The sequence below is a fragment of the Bufo bufo genome, chromosome 1, assembly GCF_905171765.1.
Source record: "Bufo bufo chromosome 1, aBufBuf1.1, whole genome shotgun sequence".
Taxonomy (NCBI): domain Eukaryota; kingdom Metazoa; phylum Chordata; class Amphibia; order Anura; family Bufonidae; genus Bufo; species Bufo bufo.
The window spans coordinates 224,738,575-224,759,683 of NC_053389.1; the positions used below are offsets into that span (position 1 = coordinate 224,738,575).

The following is a 21,109-nucleotide window of genomic DNA, read 5'->3' on the forward strand; positions in this document are numbered from 1 at the left end:
TCTGCGCATGCGCAGACAGGAAAGCCAAATCTGTTTTGCCGGATTCGGCAAGTGATCAGTATTTTGGGCCAGAGAGAAAACTGCAGCATGCTGCGGTATTTTCTCCGTCCAAAAAACGTAAGAGGGACTGAACTGATGCATCCTGAACGGAATTGAACTCTCCATTCTGAATGCATTAGGATAAAACTTATCAGTTTTTTCCGGTATTGAGCCCCTAGGATGGAACTCAATACCGGAAAACAAAAACGCTAGTGTGAAAGTACCCTAAAACGGGTTGTGCCACTAATATAAATGTATCCCACCCAACAGATATCGCTGTTATATCACTTTACCCAAATACCACCATTTATCAAAACAGCCCACCATTGTGTCCTGTGGTAAATTATTTTCCATTTCAGTTGCTGTTGGTTACGTCCTGTAGTGGAGCCTTTTTATAGAGGACGCACAAGTTCAGAGAACTTCTTCTCCACACACTCTGTGTGCAGTGTCAGTTACATGTCAGTTATGAATGAATAAATAGATAGACAATAGATAGAGATAGGTACAGGGCGTAGCTAAAGGCTCATGGGCCCTGGTACACGAGTTCAGCTTGGGTCCCCCTTCCTTCAGTGCTTTGTGGCCAGGGAAGCACATAGGCCCTGATTTATCATTAGCTCAAGTCAAAATAATGGAGTGAAAAAGTAGCAAATTTTTGCGCAATCTCTAAAACTGCGCAAAAAATTGGCGACTTTTATTGGCTCTGCACTATGATCGCCAGTTTTCTGAAAGTGGGCGTGTTTTCTTATGTAAATAAATCTCTAGACAGATTTACTTTTGCGACAATTTAAAAAGTCTCAAAATATTTAGCTATTTCACTCCAGTGGAGGACCATGCTTATCTTATGCAACTTTTTAATAGAACATGAGACTTTATCGTAAAGACGTGCGACTTTTGTAAAGTCGGGAGGGAAGCGTTCCTTTCTGGCAATCGCCTGCTCGTTAGTAGAGGAGACCACTGCAGTGATCTCCTCCACAGAATGGGGAGGATAGATTGCTAATGCCATCTCTCATGCCCATACTGACTTGTTTGCCAGCAGTAGATTGTGATTAGACAACACGATCTGCTGCCGGCAAGCAATGATTTTTAAGCCTGCTTAAAAACCTGAATTGCCTGATAAAAAAGAATCTGCTCATTCATTGTGTAATCGGCGGCAGTATTACACGGGCAGACCCAGTGGCGTAGATAGAAATGACTGGGCCCCACAGCATATTTTTGACTGGGGCCCCCTCCCCCAGTAATTTTTTCGCAACCCCTTCCTTTCATGCCGCCCCCATTCCTGTGGCTAGTAAAGATCGCTCTCTCAGACCAGGCCCGGCAGCTGTTCCATCTATTTTCTACACTGTCTATACTGTCAGTGTATATAATTTCATTGTGTAATACTGTTGAGAGGGCCCTGACAAAATCTTTTAGTCCTCCTCCTCCTGGATGGGCCCCTTCTGGGTCTGGGTCAGGACCCAAAGCAGCCGCTTCCCCTGCATCCCCTATAGTTACGCCCCTGGGTAGACCATTGCTAATGAGCGTTCTTATGAACCCTCGTTAGTGATGATCTGGTACATTATCGGCCAGTCTAATACAGTCTTTACTCCAAGAAGAGTTGGCAAATCTCCTAGTCATTCCTGTTAGGCCTCATGCACACGACCGTTTTTTTTTGCGGTCCGCAAAAACGGGTTCCATTTTTCCGTGATCCGTGACCGTTTTTTTGTCCGTGGGTCTTCCTTGATTTTTGGAGGATCCACGGACATGAAAAAAAAAGTCGTTTTGGTGTCCGCCTGGCCGTGCGGAGCCAAACGGATCCGTCCTGAATTACAATGCAAGTCAATGGGGACGGATCCGTTTGACGTTGACACAATATGGTGCAATTTCAAACGGATCCGTCCCCCATTGACTTTCAATGTAAAGTCAGGAGTTAATATACCATAGGATCGGAGTTTTCTCCAATCCGATGGTAAATTTTAACTTGAAGCTTCCCCATCACCATGGGAATGCCTCTATGTTAGAATATACCATCGGATTTGAGTTACATTGTGAAACTCAGATCCGACAGTATATTCTAACACAGAGGCGTTCCCATAGTGATGGGGACGCTTCTAGTTAGAATATACTACGAACTGTGTACATGACTGCCCCCTGCTGCCTGGCAGCACCCGATTTTTTACAGGGGACTGTCATCAGCACAATTAACCATTCAAGTGCCGCACCTGAAGGGGTTAATTGTGCGTATCATAGCCCCCTGTAAGAGATCGGGTGCTACCAGGCAGCAGGGGGCAGTCATGTACACAGTTCGTAGTATATTCTAACTAGAAGCGTCCCCATCACTATGGGAATGCCTCTGTGTTAGAATATACTGTCGGATATGAGTTTTCACGAAGTGAAAACTCATCTCTGAAAAAGCTTTTATGCAGACGGATCTTCGGATCCGTCTGTATGAAAGTAACCTACGGCCACGGATCACGGACACGGATGCCAATCTTGTGTGCATCCGTGTTCTTTCACGGACCCATTGACTTGAATGGGTCCGTGAACCGTTGTCCGTCAAAAAAAAAGGACAGGTCCTATTTTTTTGACGGACAGGAAACACGGATCACGGATGCGGCTGCAAAACGGTGCATTTTCCGATTTTTCCACGGACCCATTGAAAGTAAAAAAAACGGAAAACGGCACAACGGCCACGGATGCACACAACGATCGTGTGCATGAGGCCTTAAGCAGTGACCGAAAACAGTGGTGTGGGGTCACATGAAGGAGGACCTACCATTTTTTAAACGCCGTCTGCGAACAGCTGTGTTGAAAAAGTAAATCTTTCTCAGCACTATTTGCTGACGCGGTTTAAGAGCTGCAGTTTCTGCATTTCTTTTAGATTTTTAGGTGAGATGTTCTGCAGATATGTGATTATATCAGAGAACCCTGCATGTAAAATACCTGTAATTACAGCCACATCTACATCATGTGTCTTATTTCCCCCTATGTTCTCATCAGGATCACACACCTGTGTCTGGTTCCTGTAAGACAGTCAGTGGATCAGTCATGTTACACAGCCCCTCAATGTGTCTCATCTTCCTGGACAGCTCGTCCTTCTTTATTTCCAGCTTCTCGATTATATCAGACAGTGACAGTGAGACCTGTTCTTCCTGCCTGGAAATGTCCCTCAGGACCTTCTTCTCCAGGTCATCCAGCTGTCCCCTGATGCCTTTAAACAGGGCTATGACTCTTTTTTCTTCTCCAGCTGCTTTTGCTAGGGCTTTTACCCAGTGATCCTCCAGACTTTTAACCCCTTAAGGACTGGGCTCATTTTCACCTTCAGGACCAGGCCATTTTTTGCAAATCTGACCAGTGTCACTTTATGTGGTGATAACTTTAAAACGCTTTGACTTATCCAGGCCATTCTGAGATTGTTTTTTCGTCACATATTGTACTTCATGACACTGGTAAAATGGAGTCAAAAAAATTCATTTTTATTTATAAAAAAATACCAAATTTGCCAAAAATTGGGAAAAATTTGCAAATTTCCAAGTTTCAATTTCTCTACTTCTATAATACATATTAATATCTACAAAAATAGTTATTACTTTACATTTCCCATATGTCTTCTTCATGTTTGGATCATTTTGGGAATGACATTTTATTTTTGGGGGACGTTACAAGGCTTAGAAGTTTAGAAGTAAATACAGAAATTTCTCAGAAATTTTCAAAAACCTATTTTTTAAGGACCAGTTCAGGTCTGAAGTCACTTTGTGAAGCTTACATGATAGAAACCACCCAAAATGACCCCATTCTAGAAACTACACCCCTCAAGGTATTCAAAACAGATTTTACAAATGTTGTTAACCCTTTAGGTGTTACACAAGAATTAATGGAAAATAGAGATACAATTTAAAAATTTCACTTTTTGGGCAGATTTTCCATTTTAATTTTTTTTTCCAGTTACAAAACAAGGGTTAACAGCCAAACAAAACTCATTATTTATGGCCCTGATTCTGTAGTTTACAGAAACACCCCATATGTGGTCGTAAACTGCTGTACAGGCACACGGCAGGACGCAGAAGGAAAGGAATGCCATACGGTTTTCGGAAGGCAGATTTTGCTAGACTGTTTTTTTTGACACCATGTCCCATTTGAAGCCCCCCTGATGCACCCCTAGAGTAGAAACTCCAAAAAAGTGACCCCATCTAAGAAACTACACCCCTCAAGGTATTCAAAACTGATTTTACAAATGTCGTTAACCCTTTAGGTGTTCCACAAGAGTTATTGGCAAAAAGAGATGAAATTTCAGAATTTCAATTTTTGGGCAAATTTTCCATTTTAATCCATTTTTTCCAGTAACAAAGCAAGGGTTAACAGCCAAACAAAACTCATTATTTATGGCCCTGATTCTGTAGTTTACAGAAACACCCCATATGTCGTCTTAAACTGCTGTACGGGCACGCGGCAGGGCGCAGAAGGAAAGGAATGCCATACGTTTTTTGGAAGGCAGATTTTGCTAGACTGTTTTTTTGGACACCATGTCCCATTTGAAGCCCCCCTGAAGATGCACCCCTAGAGTAGAAACTCCATAAAAGTGACCCCATTTTAGAAACTACGGGATAGGGTGGAAGTTTTGTTGGTACTAGTTTAGGGTACATATGATTTTTGGTTGCTCTATATTACACTTTTTGTGAGGCAAGGTAACAAGAAATAGATTTTTTGCCACCGTTTTTTTTTTGTTATTTACAACATTCATCTGACAGGTTAGATCATGTGGTATTTTTATAGAGCAGGTTGTCACGGACGCGGCGATACCTAATATGTATAAAAAAAAAATATTTATGTAAGTTTTACACAATGATTTCATTTTTGAAAAAAAAAAATCATGTTTTAGTGTCTCCATAGTCGGAGAGCCATAGTTTTTTCAGTTTTTGGGCGATTATCTTAGTTAGGGTCTCAATTTTTGTGGGATGCGATGACGGTTTGATTGGCACTATTTTGGGGTGCATATGACTTTTTGATCGCTTGCTATTACACTTTTTGTGATGTAAGATGACAAAAAATTGCTTTTTTTACACCTTTTTTTTTTTTACGGTGTTCATCTGAGGGGTTAGGTCATATGATATTTTTATAGAGCCGGTCGATACGGACGTGACGATACCTAATATCTATACTTTTTTTTATTTATGTAAGTTTTACACAATGATTTCACAATGATTTCACTCTTGAATTTATTGAAAATGATTTTTGCGGGATGAGATGACGGTTTGATTGGCGCTATTTTGGGGTGCATATGACTTTTTGATCGCTTGCTATTACACTTGTAAGGTGACAAAAAATTGTTTATTTAGCACAGTTTTTATTTTTTACGGTGTTCATTTGAGGGGTTAGGTCATGTGGTATTTTTTATAGAGATGGTCGATACGGACGCGACGATACCTAATATGTCTATATGTCTTTTCCCTATTTTTATTTTTACAATTTTTTTTACTTTATTTTTGGAAAAGGACGCTCTTTTTTTTTTTTTTACTTGAAACTTTTAATTTTTTTTGTAAAACTTTAATTTTATTAACTTTTTTTTCACTTAATTTTTTGTCCCACAATGGGACAGGGTCTGATCCTTGTTTCAATACAGCACAATACATTTGTATTGTGCTGTATTGAACTGTTAGTGTTTTACACTGTAAGAATCTAACAGTTGCCTAGGAGACCCAGCCTGGGAGTTGGGCCTCTTAGGCCCCTTTCACACGGGCGAGTATTCCGCGCGGATGCGATGCGTGAGTTGAACGCATTGCACCCGCACTGAATCCCTGAATGATTGAGTAGACAGGAAACGTTCTGCTACATTATGTAGATTTATGTTCCTCTGCAGTGCAGGCCGCTCCTGAAACTCTGCTCTGCATTCAGGACAGGAATAAACCCCAGACTCCTCCTGTGTATTCAGGACCTGATCTATACAGACCCGGCAGAAGTTGTGTCCACATCTCAGAGTTACAGGATTTGTATAAAGGTTCAGACAGATGGAACATTCAAGCTCCTTTCTTAGACCAACAGTCGCCATAGCTGACAGCAGAAGGAAGAAATGAAAGTAAAATTCTCGAGTGAACACCCAGTGGGAGTGATCTTCATTTATCAGAAAGGGCTACAAGGGATGTTAACACCCTCGCCCTTCTAACAGGAAAAATACATACCCTTTCACAAATGCACTGAGCCGTGGCGTGGTACGGTGGCCAACTATGCAGTGGGTCAGGATAGGTGTATATAAGTCTATGGTTTGTTCGTGACGCCAATTGCAATGTGCCCAGGGTACTGGTGCAGGGCCCTTTAAGATGTAATAACTCACGTACCAGGTGAGGAATGTCAGAGTGGGGATAGTGTCTCTGTGTAATGTCAACAGTGTCTCCTACCTTGGTACGGCTGGACTCCTGGATCCTGGCTCACTTGCAATAAATTGAGTGTTGCTAGTAGGAGTAATTGAGGAACTTTGATAGCAGTAAATGAGATCCAGACTGGTAATATAAACCAACTTGTCTTTACTGAATGGCAGCATAAATCCACACGCGTTAAAGCAATAGTCCTTTAGGTCCCAGCAGGTATTGGCAATATGTGGCAGGGATCAATATCTCTTCTGCTTCTTATCATATGCCTGGAGGATATGGCAGGTATCTATCTTCTGCTCTGTCTATCTTCTGCTTGGTATGGGCCTGACTAGCTGAGGAGGAATTTGGCTTCTCCTGGACTCTGGATAAGTACTCACAGCTATGCTCACAGGGGATGCTCTTCCTGGAGGACTGCAGGTGGCTGCTTGCTTTTCAACCATCTGAGGCTGATGGCTCAGGCTGGGAAGGTTCTCTGGTCTCAACCGAGACAAGGTCCTGGCTTGGAATCCCTATTTTCTGGGAGCTCCTACTAACACCTACTAACACAGCCTTCCCCTAGCTTGGGTGGCTGGTACACTAACTGGACTTCCTTCTCCTCCCCATGAAGCAGGATGTGGGAAAGTTCCACACCTCCTCAAAGAGGGGGGGAGCTAGACTGGAATGTACTATTCCAGTCTAGCAAAACTAAACTGACTAAGGTCCTGCTACATACTGCTGCCACCTGCTGGTGCACATGTAAATTACAGCATAATATATAAAACAGACCTAGAAAATACATATAATGAAGAATGCAATGTTAGATTACACAAGATGACAATATACATACACCTAACATGCTGTAGTGGGGTAACAGAGTGTAGTAACATAACTCTGGGATGTTACACAAACTATTCCCAGTTATGTCATGTTTCTACAAGTTAAGGTTGACCCTTGTTCTGACTGAACACTGGCTGCTATATATACACGCCAGTAGACAACTATGTTATGTAATTATTACAATGACAAGATATCTCATTGTATTGATCTGCATGTAGAGAAAGTTAATACAAGGCACTTACTAATGTATTGTTACTATCCATATTGCTTTCTTTGCTGGCTAGATCAATTTTTCCATCACATTATGCACTGCTCATTTCAATGGTTATGACCACCCTGCAATCCAGCATCGGTGGCCGTGATTGCACACTATAAGTAAATGTACCGGACACTCTGGTGACCTGTACTATGGGAGCTCACATATGCTGGTGCTTTTTTCTATAGTGTACAAGCATGACCACCACTGATGGATTGCAGGGTGGTCGTAACTAGGCTTGAGCGAATCGAGCTTTGGATCATAGATCCGAAGTCGATTTGTTTAAACACTTCGTTTTAATACTGTCCGGAGACCTGTCTCAGTACAGCATTAAAATGGATTGCCTCCGTGTAGGAAAAATTGGTTTTAGCAGAAGTCGCTCGAGACTTCTGTGAATGAATTCGGTAATCACTTCTGCATCTCTAAAGACATTTAAAATTAGCAATCCGCAGTCGGGTTTGGTACTGAAGTACCAGCCGGCACCAAACCCGACTTCGGATTGCTAATTTTAAATGTTTTAAAGATGTAGAATTGATTACCGAATTCATTCACGAAAGTCTTGCGCGACTTCTGCTGAAACCAATTTTGCGTACATGGAGGCAATACAATTTAATGCTGTACTGAGACAGGTCTCCTGACAGCATTAAAACAAAGTGTTTGAACTAATCAACTTCGGATCTATAATCCAAAGCTTGATTCGCTCAACACTAGTTGTGACCATGGAAACGAGAAGTGTATAATGTGATCGAAAAATTTATTCAGCCAGCAAGGCAGCAATATGGATACCAACAATACATTAGTAAGTGCCTTGTATTAACTTTACATAATAAATGCTATTTGCTGAAGTAACACAACCCCTTTTATATATGATATGTATGTGATATATACTTGTACTAATCCCTGTGTATAGTGAGGCCATGTACAATATCTCACAAAAGTGAGTAAACCACTCACAAATTTGTAAATATTTTATTCTATCTTTTCATGGGACAACACTGAAGGTATGACACTTTGATACAATGTAAAGTAGTCAGTGTACAGCTTGTATAACAGAGTATATTTCGTGTGCCCTCAAAATAACTCAACACACAGCCATTAATGTCTAAACCGCTGGCAACAAAAGTGAGTACACCCCTAAGTGAAAATGGCCAAATTGTGCCCAATTAGCCATTTTCCCTCCCCGGTGTCATGTGACTCGTTAGTGTTACAAGGTCTCAGGTGTGAATGGGGAGCAAGTGTGTTAAATTTGGTGTTATCGCTCTCACACTCTCTCATACTGGTCACTGGAAGTTCAACATTGCACCTCATGATGACACCAAGATAAACTTATTTGGTTCAGATGGTGTCAAGTGTGTGTGGCAGCAACCAGGTGAGGAGTACAAAGACAAATATGTCTTGCCTACAGTCAAACTGGGTGGTGGTGAGTGTCATGGTTTGGGGCTGCATGAGTGCTGCCGACTGTGGGGAGCTACAGTTCATTGAGGGAACCATGAATGCCAACATGTACTGTGACATACTGAAGCAGAGCTTGATTCCTTATAACATGATAATGACCCTAAACACACCTCCAAGACGACCACTGCCTTGCTAAAGAAACTGAGGGTAAAGGTGTTGGACTGGCCAAGTATGTCTCCAGACCTAAACCCTATTGAGCATCTGTGGGGCATCCTCAAAGGGATGGTGGAGGAGCGCAAGGTCTCTAACATCCACCAGCTTTGTGATGTCATCATAGGGACGTTAAGAGGATTCCAGTGGCAACCTGTGAAGCTCTAGAGACCTCCATGCCCAAGAGAGTTAAGGCAGTGCTGGAAAACAATGGTGGCCACACAAAATATTGACACTTTGGCCACAATTTGTCCATTTTCACTTAGGGGTGTACTGACTTTTGTTGGCAGTGGTTTAGACATTAATGGCTGTGTGCTGAGTTATTTTGAGGGCACACCAAATGTACACTGTTACACAAGCTGTACACTGACTACTTTACATTGTATCAAAGTGTCATATTTTCAGTGTTGTCCTATGAAAAACCCTGTGAGTTATATGCCTTCAACAGGATATTGTTGTGTGCAGCTTTCATAAGAGATGAGATCTGCACTGTAATTTTGTGCAGAAATTCCCAATTAATATTTAACAAGGAAGGGATTAATTGCCACAAACTATACAGTGCAGGGCTGATTCAGGGCGTAGCATAGGAGTCATACGTGGCTGCTGATGGGTGAATTAGGGCTATTGTTCATTGCACCTCTCTTCAGTTGCAGAACTGCAAGGGTTAACGTTCTTGTGCTCTGTAAGCTACAGTGAGGTTGTTTCCAATTGCTCATAGGCTATATAAGCTGTGCTGAATTTCTGATTCCTTGCCTGATTAATAGGTCTCAATAGACCTTGCTAGGTCTCTCTAGCTTGCTAGAGCCTGTAAAAAAAAAATATATATATAATCCATTTGTCTGCTTGTTTACTGATCTCTGCCTGATTTTGGATCCTGGACCTCTGTCTGATCCTGGATTCTGATCCTCTGCCTCCTGACCTGACTTGTGCCTTTTGAATATACTGATCCTGTGCCACTGCCCTGACTTTTGGGCTTTTTCACTGATTCACATGAACTCTGTCAGCCCTGATGTCACGATCAGTGTGGGGGGAAAACTCCACACTGAACACAGGAGGGAAGGGTAACAGTAACTGAGCCTGGAAACTAGGGAAGGAACAGGTCACCTCCTAAACAACCCTAATCCAGGCCCTAACTACCTATCAATATATATAGACCTTGAAGGTAGGAAATATTCATATGCAGGATGCCTAGGCCCTTATTTCCCTATAAGGCCCTGGAGTAAGGTTAGGACCAGAGACAACCCATTCCTCCCTAGATGGACGAATGGAGGTCTCTGTCTCAAGCCCAGATACAAACAACAGGGAATATAACAAACACAATACAATAAGAAAAGACAAGACTTAGCTTAAAGTAGAAAACTGGCAACTCCAGAAGCACCACAGAGTACAACCGACCAGCTAGTAAAAAGACAGGAAGAAAATCTATAAACAGTACCTCCAAGAGTGAGAAGCGGCTACTTATGGGGAAGGTAAATTACCAACAAGAAACACCTGAAGCAAGGGATGTTGCATTCACCAAAACACAGACACAATAAGATCCACAAGGAACTTGTAAATTTAACCCATGTGTTGCCAGTCTCTCTGACCGCCTGGTACCTGCCATGGGAACGTCCGTGACAGTACCCCCCCTTCTACGTGAGATTTCCGTGCCAATACTTTATGGGGGAGCTACCCTTTTGTAAAGGGTGTCTGCGGACAGCTTGGTTGAAAGGGTAAGGCTTTTGGAGCATTACTTGCTGAATCGGCTTTGGAGCTGCAGTTTCTGCATGACTGGGCAGCGATTGGAACATGTGGGGTTGTGGACTCATTTCTTTTGGATTTTTAGGTGAGATGGTCTGCAGATATGTTATTATATCAGAGAACCCTGCATGTAAAATACCTGTAATTACAGCCACATCTACATCATGTGTCTTATTTCCCCCTATGTTCTCATAAGGATCACACAAGTCACCTGCGTCTGGTTCCTGTAAGACAGTCAGTGGATCAGTCATGTTACATATCTCCTCAATGTGTCTCATCTTCCTGGACAGCTCGTCCTTCTTTATTCCCAGCGTCTCGATCATATGAGACAGTGACAGTGAGACCTGTTCTTCCTGCCTGGAAATGTCACTCAGGACCTTCTTCTCCAGGTCATCCAGCTGTCCCCTGATACCTTTAAACAGGGCTATGACTCTTTTTTCTTCTCCAGCTGCTTTTGCTTGGGCTTTTCTCCTTTGCTCCTCCAGACTTTTAACTCTTTCGTCAGTTTTCATTCTGTCTGTGATGAGTTTCTGTAGAACATTTTTCAGTTTCTCCTTCTTCTTCTGAGAGGCCTCATCCAGCATCTCCACCCGGTGTCCCCGGTGTTCTCCAGCCAAACTGCAAGACACACAGATACAAGCCGCGTCCTTAGTGCAGTAATATTCCAGGATCTTCTTATGGACAGAACATTTCCTGCTCTCCAGAGAAGTGCTGGGCTCAGTTAGGACGTGTTCTGCTGACTTGCTGTGAACTCTCAGGTGATTATCACACAGAGAAGCCTCACACATCAGACAGGATTTAACAGCAGGTACAGGAGAGTGAATACAGTAAGTGCAGCAGATCCCGGTGACCTCCTCCTGATGCGGCTGAGTAGACAGGAAATTCTCTACTATGTTACATAAAGTTATGTTCCTCTGCAGTGCAGGCCGCTCCCGAAACTCTGCTCTGCACTCAGGACAGAAATAAACCCCGGACTCCTCCTGTGTATTCAGGACCTGATCTATACAGACCCGGCAGAAGTTGTGTCCACATCTCAGGGTTACAGGATTTGTATAAAGGTTCAGACAGATGGAACATTCAAGCTCCTTTCTTAGACCAGCAGTCGCCATAGCTGACAGCAGAAGGAAGAAATGAAAGTAAAATTCTCGAGTGAACACCCAGTGGGAGTGATCTTCATTTATCAGAAAGGGCTACAAGGGATGTTAACACCCTCGCCCTTCTAACAGGAAAAATACATATCCTTTCACAAACTATTCCCAGTTACGTCATGTTTCTACAAGTTAAGGTTGTTCTGACTGAACACTGGCTGCTATATATACACGCCAGTAGACAACTATGTTATATAATTATTACAATGACAAGCTATCTCATTGTATTGAGCTGCATGTAGAGAAAGTTAATACAAGGCACTTACTAATGTATTGTTACTATCCATATTGCTTCCTTTGCTGGCTAGATAAATTTTTCCATCACATTATGCACTGCTCATTTCCATGCTTATGGCCACCCTGCAATCCAGCCACGGTGGCCGTGATTGCACACTATAAGTAAATGTACCGGACACTCTGGTGACCTGTACTATGGGAGCTCATATATGCTGGTGCTTTTTTCTATAGTGTGCAAGCATGACCACCACTGATGGATTGCAGGGTGGTCGTAACTAGGCTTGAGCGAATCGAGCTTTGAATCATGTTATGTAATTATTACAATGACAAGATATCTCATTGTATTGAGCTGCATGTAGAGAAAGTTAATACAAGGCACTTACTAATGTATTGTTACTATCTGTCAGGAATATGGATTAATATTTACTGTCATCCATGTCCTCACACCCACCATTTTCTGAAAGATAGCAGAGGTAGTGAACTCCACAGGAGGGCCCTGCTTCAAAGCCACATCCAGATAGCAGAAAACTCCTAGCAGACCACATTTGGTTACATTTCACACCTCCATTCAGACAGCACGGATCCTGCAGGAAAAACTCCCTGCAGGGAGTCTAAGCCATTGCCCAGTTCTATCAAATCTAGCAGACAGCATGGAACTGGTGATTTATAAGGAATTATGAATCGCCTGGCCATCACAGGCGCAAACCGGATACATATTTGTGTCCCGGCGGCCACGATGAACATGCCCATGGTCTTAGTTTGATGGTGGGATGCTAGGAAAGGGAGATATACATATCTCCCCACAGAAACCAACTAATTATACCATGTTTGGAGTCTACTTGTAGCCGGAACCCAGGCGGATCTGTCGGTCCCAGAACCATCCCCCTTTGACGTTCTGGTCTGGAGCTATGAACCCTAAAGGGTTTTGTGGGTCATGGAGCTGCCAAGATCAGCAGGGAGGGGGTACCACTCCCAGAGGCCAGGAGGGGCCGGCTACAGGTTAGAAGGCTTGTGCCAGCAAGTGGGCGTGTCTTTTTCTGAAAGGGGGTCACATCATGCCATGTGTTTAGAGAGACCTGTAAACAGCTGACATCACTGCCCCCCACGTGACCGCAGCCAAGGACTATTACACCATCCTAACCCAAAGGAACATTCATCTACCCGGTAACTGACTTGTACTCTGTGTAATCCTGTGTGTACCATATTACCTGTATTTGTAGCCTCAGACCACTGTATATATTCTGTGTGTATAGTATTATATCTAGTGTGCCCTTAAGGTGATTAAATATATAATGTAATCTTGTGCTGTCTTGTATCTCGATCACGAATACCCATGTCCGTGTTTTGCCCTAGTTATAAGCTACCGCAGGTTGGTTTCTCACCCTATATAATCCCGTTAGCGGACCGGGCTTTTATCAAACTTGAAGCTGGTGGCAGATTACCTGGGCTAAGACAGCGCGGTTTTCACTGCGTCAGTGAAAAGGCTCTCCCAGCTTGTTGCCTCTCTGTGCCCGTGTGGACAGGAGGTGTCTGTGTAAACTGTACCAAGCTGACCTTACATGCTCCTCTGGGAGGGCGTAACGTCACGTCACGCCTTGGTAACCAGGGACCATACCGTGTCTCCTGAGCTCGACGTAGTTGACGTCAAGCGGGCACGAAGGGTGGTATCCCTCACACTATTCATAATGCTTCCTTTGCTGGCTGGATCCATTTTTCCATCACATTATGCACTGCTCATTTCCATGGTTATGACCACCCTGCAGTCCAGCAGCGGTGGCCGTGATTGCACACTATAAGTTAATGTACCGGACACTCTGGTGGCCGGGACTGTGGGAACTCATATATGCTGGTGCTTTTTTCTATAGTGTGGAATCATGACCACCACTGATGGATTGCAGGGTGGTCGTAACTATCCGCAGTCGGGTTTGGTACTGAAGTACCAGCCGGTACCAAACCCGACTTCGGATTGCTAATTTTAAATGTTTTTAAAGATGTAGAATTGATTTCCGAATTCATTCACGAAAGTCTCGCGCGCCTTCTGCTGAAACCAATTTTGCATATATGGAGGCAATACATTTTAATGCTGTACTGAGACAGGTCTCCGGACAGCATTAAAACAAAGTGTTTGAACTAATCAACTTCGGATCTATAATCCAAAACTCGATTCGCTCAACACTAGTTGTGACCATGGAAACGAGAAGTGTATATTGTGATGGAAAAATTAATCCAGCCAGCAAAGGCAGCAATATGGATACCAACAATACATTAGTAAGTGCTAAAGTAACACAACCCCTTTTATATATGATATGTATGTGATATATACTTTTACTAATCCCTGTGTATAGTGAGGCCATGTACAATATCTCATTAAATTGATTACACCACTCACAAATTTGTAAATATTTTATTATATCTTTTCATGGGACGACACTGAAGATATGACACTTTGATACAATGTAAAGTAGTTAGTGTACAGCTTGTATAACAGTGTAAATTTGGTGTGCCCTCAAAATAACTCAACACACAGCCATTAATGTCTAAATCGCTGGCAATAAAAGTGAGTACACCCCTAAGTGAAAATGGCCAAATTGTGCCCAATTAGCCATTGACACCATTATCACCACCATACAGAGACATTACACCACTCTGGCATTCCTAACCTGGGGCGTGAGTTATAACACCTTGGAGGGCCCTGTGACAGTACCCTGCGCACGCTGCAATTGGCGTCACGGCATAAGTGGCGTCCACAAAAAGGAACGGATCGAATTGTGTGCCTATCTCTGCCATAACCGGATCCAACTGTGTGCCAACAGAACCGGATCCAATTGTGTGCCTTAACAGGATCAAATTGCATGTTTAACACTGTTACAAGGCCTGAGGATTGTGCAAAACCCTAAAAATTTACTTTATTGACTTAATTGCTGTGCCAGAAAGCGCTACATAGTGCGGACCAGCACTCCAAGGGTTAATTCGCCATATTTGTGGAATGGCGCCGCTTCTTCATGCCCTTCAGAAGCGGAAAAACTCAAGAACACCCTCTCAAGAGCACGAAAATAATAAATACGCCCACCTAGAAGCGGGAACTCTCAAGCCTGCCCACCAAGAACTTTGCAATGTGAGACAAGGAAGTGAAGACTCCTCTATCTGGGCTTCACCCTCATTCTCTGTGCTGAGTGGGAGAGGAGACGCAGGAAACATAGCGCTCCCATCACCCAAGTGGGACCAAATGGCGATCCAGGGAGAACCAATCTACGAGATTTACCCGTCAGAGATCCGGGTCTCCCAGCTGGCCCCTGCACATTGAGTGTCCCCAGAGGCTCTGCAGGCCACGACTGGTGGAGAGACGGCTGGTGCCGTACAAGTCAAGATGGCCGCCACTCCGGAACCCGCTCCCGCGGATTACGTCCTATCTCCAGTCCGGACCCCGGAGGCTATGGATTCCTCAGCGATGGCTGCGCAGACGGGCAAGACGTCCCCCAAGATGGCCGCCGGCGATGAACCTGCTCCCGCGGAAACCACCGCCGACCAAGTCGCCCAGGCCCCAGACATGCCTGCACCGCTGACGGCATCTGCAGTCCCAGAGACAGCCACGATCAGCCCAGATGACCAGCAGGAGGCACCGGAACCGGCCACGACACCAGGTAGGAGCAATCACGCTCCCTGAGGCCCCGGCCCAGTCCGAAGCTGCCCCTGCACCATGCCCGGTGGACTCTGACACCCCTCGCAGGCCCGAACAGGCTCCGCTATACACACCTGCTGGTGCATCGGAGGCGGGCGGAGTTTCCACTCCGCCGCCCAGAACAAACACCCCCGGGGCAGGACGCCTCAATCCTGAGGTCCCGGTCGAGATCACCGCTTACGCCCAGACCGCATAGGAGTACAAATCGGCTATTGAAGAGTGGGTCAAACAAGTGTTAGATGACCCCCGGCCAGGTGACCCAAAACTAGTCCGGCGCACAGGGACGGTCCTTTGGTTTGTCAAGCGCTCCTGCTTGTCCCAGGCCCGTCACAACCTGTATACGGGGGATCAGGTGGAATACACACCCATGTGCTCCATCCAAGGCCCTTTCGCCGCCGGTGTGACTTTGCTGGCCAAGCCATTGTCACCTGCCTTGACCCCAGAGACCTGGCAGGAAGATCCAGGCTCTGCACCGAGAGTCCGCTGCCTTCAGGAGGCCCCAGATTGAAGGATGCACTTTAAAGAACAACCCCAGCAAGAATCGGAGCCCCTCATCCCTGACCTGGCCACGCCACCAACGCTACGGGTGGGCCAGATTATTAATTCTGTGCTGACATTCAACCCCAGGGTGCAGCCATACGTACTGCCTTGGAAGCTGCCCCAGACACCCCCAGTTTGCTTGCCAGAGCCACTTCAGCCGGAGGTATTAACCACCTCTGCACTGGCTAGGGATCCCGGTCTGCAGCAGGTCACTGCAGCCTTTGCCAGGCTGACTGCACAGCCATTACCTAAGGACTCCATCAGAGGGCAGTGGCGCACCACTACTGCTGCAACCCTTAGCTACCAGAAGCAAGAGCGCCCCCTAATGCGCTTCAGTAGCTCCAGCAGCGAGGAGGACATGGATGTACTTCTCTAAATGCCCTTTTCTAAAAAATAAAAGAACTTTTGTGAGCCACAGCGTGGACATTGTGTGTATTCTTTTCTAGGTGCTGTAATGTGACCTTTATGCACTTATTGTGAAATTGCACTTATCTTTGCACTTAACCAGATATGTAGCACCTTACTCTTGTGTGCCTTGCTTCACAGCTCTTGTCCCCCCCCCCCTTTAAACGGACTGCCTATCTGGACGCTTAATACTAATGGCCTACACCCGGTGTTATATACCCATAGGTACCCAGGGTAGGACCAAGTGGTAAGTCCTGGCAGGTCAAGTTACTATGACAGTACCCTGCGCACGCTGCAATTGGCATCACGACAAATACTGAAAACATTTTAACAACTCGTTCCTGGCCACGGCAAATGCCAACATGTACTGTGACATACTGAAGCAGAGCTTGATTCCTTCCCACATGATAACGACCCTAAACACACCTCCAAGACGACCACTGCCTTGCTAAAGAAACTTAGGGTAAAGGTGCTGGACTGGCCAAGTATGTCTCCAGACCTAAACCCTATTCAGCATCTGTGGGGCATCCTCAAATGGAAGGTGGAGGAGCGCAAGGTCTCCAACATCCACCAGCTCTGTGATGTCATCATGGAGGAGTGGAAGAGGCAACCTGTGAAGCTCTTGTGTACTCCATGCCCAAGAGAGTTAAAGGGGTATTATCATCTTCATAATCATCTTTCATTCCCCCCCCCCAGCCCCCCTGAGGCTTTTCCTAAATATACTCCTTTTTCTAAAACATATAGTTTTTTAATAAAAATGAAAAATCTGATATGGTTGTTTACACTCGCTGCCCATGGATACGGCCACCTATTGCCGGCCGCATCCATGGGCCGCGCCTGCACACCACTTACCCTGGTGATCTAGTGCTCCAAACAAAGGAAGACACTTCTGCGCATGCGCGGGCGCCCAAACACTTCGGTGGATGAAGAAAGGAGTCGGACGTCTTTAGAACAGCCAGCGCAGGACATGGGTAAGTATTATTTGTAAATGCCACACCAATTCCACCAACGATTTAATAATAAGAGCATCATCAATGGGGGGGCATCATTCTAACTGGGGGGGGGGGCACTAATGGGGGCATTATTTTACATGGGGGCATAACAGGGCATAACAGGGGGCATTATTTTACATGGGGGCATAACAGGAGGCATCATTGTAACTAGGGGGCACAAAAGGGGGCATTATTTACATGGGGGCATAACAGGAGGCATTATTCTAACTGGGGGCACTAAAGGGGGCATTATTTTACACGGGGGCATAACAGGAGGCATCATTTTTCCTGGGGGGGAACTAAAGGGGGCATTATTTTACATGGGGGCATAACAGGAGGCATCATTCTAACTGGGGGGGCACTAAAGGGGGCATTATTTTACATGGGGGCATAACAGGAGGCATCATTCTTTCTGGGGGGGCACTAATGTGGGCATTATTTTACATGGGGGCATAACAGGAGGCATCATTCTAACTGGGGGGGCACTAAAGGGGGCATTATTTTACATGGGGGCATAACAGGAGGCATCATTCTAACTGGGGGGGCACTAAAGGGGGCATTATTTTACATGGGGGCATAACAGGAGGCATCATTCTTCCTGGGGGGGCACTAAAGGGGGCATTATTTTACATGGGGGCATAACAGGAGGCATTATTCTAACTGGGGGGGCACTAATGGGGGCATTATTTTTACTGGCACAACTGGAGGCATTATTGTAAAGGGGGGGGACTAATGGGGGCATTATTTTTTACTGGGGGCACTAATGAGACAGTATTATTCTTATGGGCACTAAAGGGGGCATTATTATTCTTGGGGGCAATAATGGCATTATTTTTCCAGGGGGCACTAATGAGACAGTATTATTCTCAGGGGCACTAAAGGGGGCATTATTTTACCTGGCACAACTGGAGGCATTATTCTAACAGGGGGGGCACTAATGGGGGCCTTATTTTTACTGGGGGCACTAATGAGACAGTATTATTCTTATGGGCACTAATGGGGGCAGTATTCTTCTTAGTGGCACTAATGGGGGCATTATTCTTCCTGGGGGCACATATCTGGTTCGAAGACATCTCTTTAGAAAATAAACATTTTTGTCAAGTAAATTAAATAGAACATTACTATTCTAATTTTTCTTATTTTATGCCTGTTGATTTGAAGTTTATTTTAAAATAAACATGTTAATTACGTTCACAATAAAGCTAAATTTATTTAATAAATTTAGTTTTTCATGATTTTTTTTATTTTTTAATGTCGTGTGGGTATGCCAACATGTGTGAAATCCATCGCATGCGCAGCTCCGTTTTTGACGCAGCACAAAGAAATAAAGATCAGCGCCGGGCAGCCGCGCTTTTCCTTTGCGCCTTCATCTGCAGGAGCAGAGAGGGGTAGGAGCTGAGAACATGAGGCAGGATGGGGTCAGACTCTGGACTACAGCAAGAGAGCTGTGGGGGATTTATGGCTGCTCAGTTCTGGTTGTGTTCATAGTGGCTGCTGCATTATTGAATGGAGGAACACAGAGTGGTGACATTGAATGGAAGGACATAGAGGGGTGACATTGAATGGAAGGACATAGAGGGGGTGACATTGAATGGAAGGACATAGAGGGGGGTGACATTGAATGGAGGGACATAGAGGGGGTGACATTGAATGGAGGGACATAGAGGGGGTGACATTCTGAAGTGTAGTGATACATGGACGCCATTATGGAGTAAGGGGACACAGAGGGGAGGACATTATGATGTTGAGAGTATGGAGGGACATTGCGTCCCCTTTGTCCCTCTACTTCATAATGTCCTCCACTCTGTGTCCTTTCACTCCATAATGGCGTCCCCTGTATCCCTAGACTTCAGAATGCCATCCCCTCTGTGTCCCTCCATTCTATAATGGCGTCCCCTCTGTGTCCCTCCACTCTATACTGGTGTCCCCTCTTTGTCCCTCCATTCTATAATGGCATCCCCTCTGTGTCCCTCCATTCTATAATGGTGTCCCCTGTGTCCCTCCATTCTATAATGGCATCCCCTGTGTCCCTCCATTCTATAATGGCATCCCCTGTGTCCCTCCATTCTATAATGGCGTCCCCTCTGTGTCCCTCCACTCTATACTGGTGTCCCCTCTTTGTCCCTCCATTCTATAATGGCATCCCCTCTGTGTCCCTCCATTCTATAATGGTGTCCCCTGTGTCCCTCCATTCTATAATGGCGTCCCCTGTGTCCCTCCATTCTATAATGGCGTCCCCTCTGTGTCCCTCCATTCTATAATGGCGTCCCCTCTGTGTCCCTCCATTCTATAATGGCGCCCTCCCTGTGTCCCTCCATTCTATAATGGCGTCCCCCCTGTGTCCCTCCATTCTATAAAGGCGTCACCCCTGTGTCCCTCCATTCTATAATGGCGTCACCCCTGTGTCCCTCCATTCTATTATGGCGTCCCCTGTGTCCCTCCATTCTATAATGGCGTCCCCTATGTGTCCTTCCACTCCATAACGTCTTCCCCCTATGTTGCTCCATTCCATAAAGGAGTTCATCCTGAATTCCATTATTGTAATCTAATGTAAAATCGTTGGTGGATTTGGTGGTGCATTTATTCAAATAAAAATGATACTCACCTATTTTAAAGTTGTCCTGCTCCTCCGATACTTCTCCCGCACGCCCTCTTTCTCAAATTCTGTTTAATCTTCATGTACGTTGATCTTCTTATACAGCTCTGCTACATCTGTCTTCATGTACACTATATTTCATTATAGGTGTCTAATTCATGAAACTCAGTGTCCCTCTATTCCATATTTGCGTCCCCTGTGTCCCTCCATAGGACATTATGAAGTGGAGGGAAGAGGAAGACAGATGTAGAAGGGCTGTATAGGAAGCTTTTCATCCAAAATGCTAGTGCTGGAGGGGGAGACAGATGTAGCAGTGCTGTATATGAAGTTGATCAGCCACAGAGCTAGTGGTAGAGACAGATGTAGCAGTGCTGTATATGAAGTTGATCAGCCACAGAGCTAGTGGTAGAGACAGATGTAGCAGTGCTGTATATGAAGTTGATCAGCCACAGTGCTAGTGGTGGAGACAGATGTAGCAGAGCTGTATATGAAGCGTTTCATCAAAAATGCTAGCATTGGAGGGGGAGACAGATGTAGCAAAGCTGTATAAAAAGTTGTTCAGCAACAGTGCTAGTGTGGAATTGACTATATATATGTAGCAGAGCTGTATAAGCGGAATGGTCAGCCTCAGTGATGGTGAAAGAGAGAGAGAGATGAACTCAAACTCTATGAGGCTGTTCAGCAACAGTGCTAGTGTGGAATTGACTATATATAT

At 44.9% G+C, this 21,109-nt stretch overlaps 2 protein-coding genes across 2 annotated transcripts in view; one reads left to right on the forward strand and one right to left on the reverse strand.

Moving 5' to 3' along the window:
- The window catches only part of LOC121003844 (E3 ubiquitin/ISG15 ligase TRIM25-like), a 107,255-nt gene extending 95,227 nt beyond the window's left edge, over window positions 1-12,028 (reverse strand). The window contains exons 1-2 of the mRNA XM_040435771.1: window positions 11,292-12,028; window positions 3,026-3,308 (exon numbers count right to left, since the gene is read on the reverse strand). Coding sequence (XP_040291705.1) covers window positions 3,026-3,308; window positions 11,292-11,906 — 898 coding nt within the window. The 5' untranslated portion in view covers window positions 11,907-12,028. The remainder of the gene's footprint in view (window positions 1-3,025; window positions 3,309-11,291) is intronic.
- Window positions 1-21,109, forward strand: part of LOC121003851 — a 263,153-nt gene that overhangs the window by 95,095 nt on the left and 146,949 nt on the right. The window lies entirely within an intron of this gene.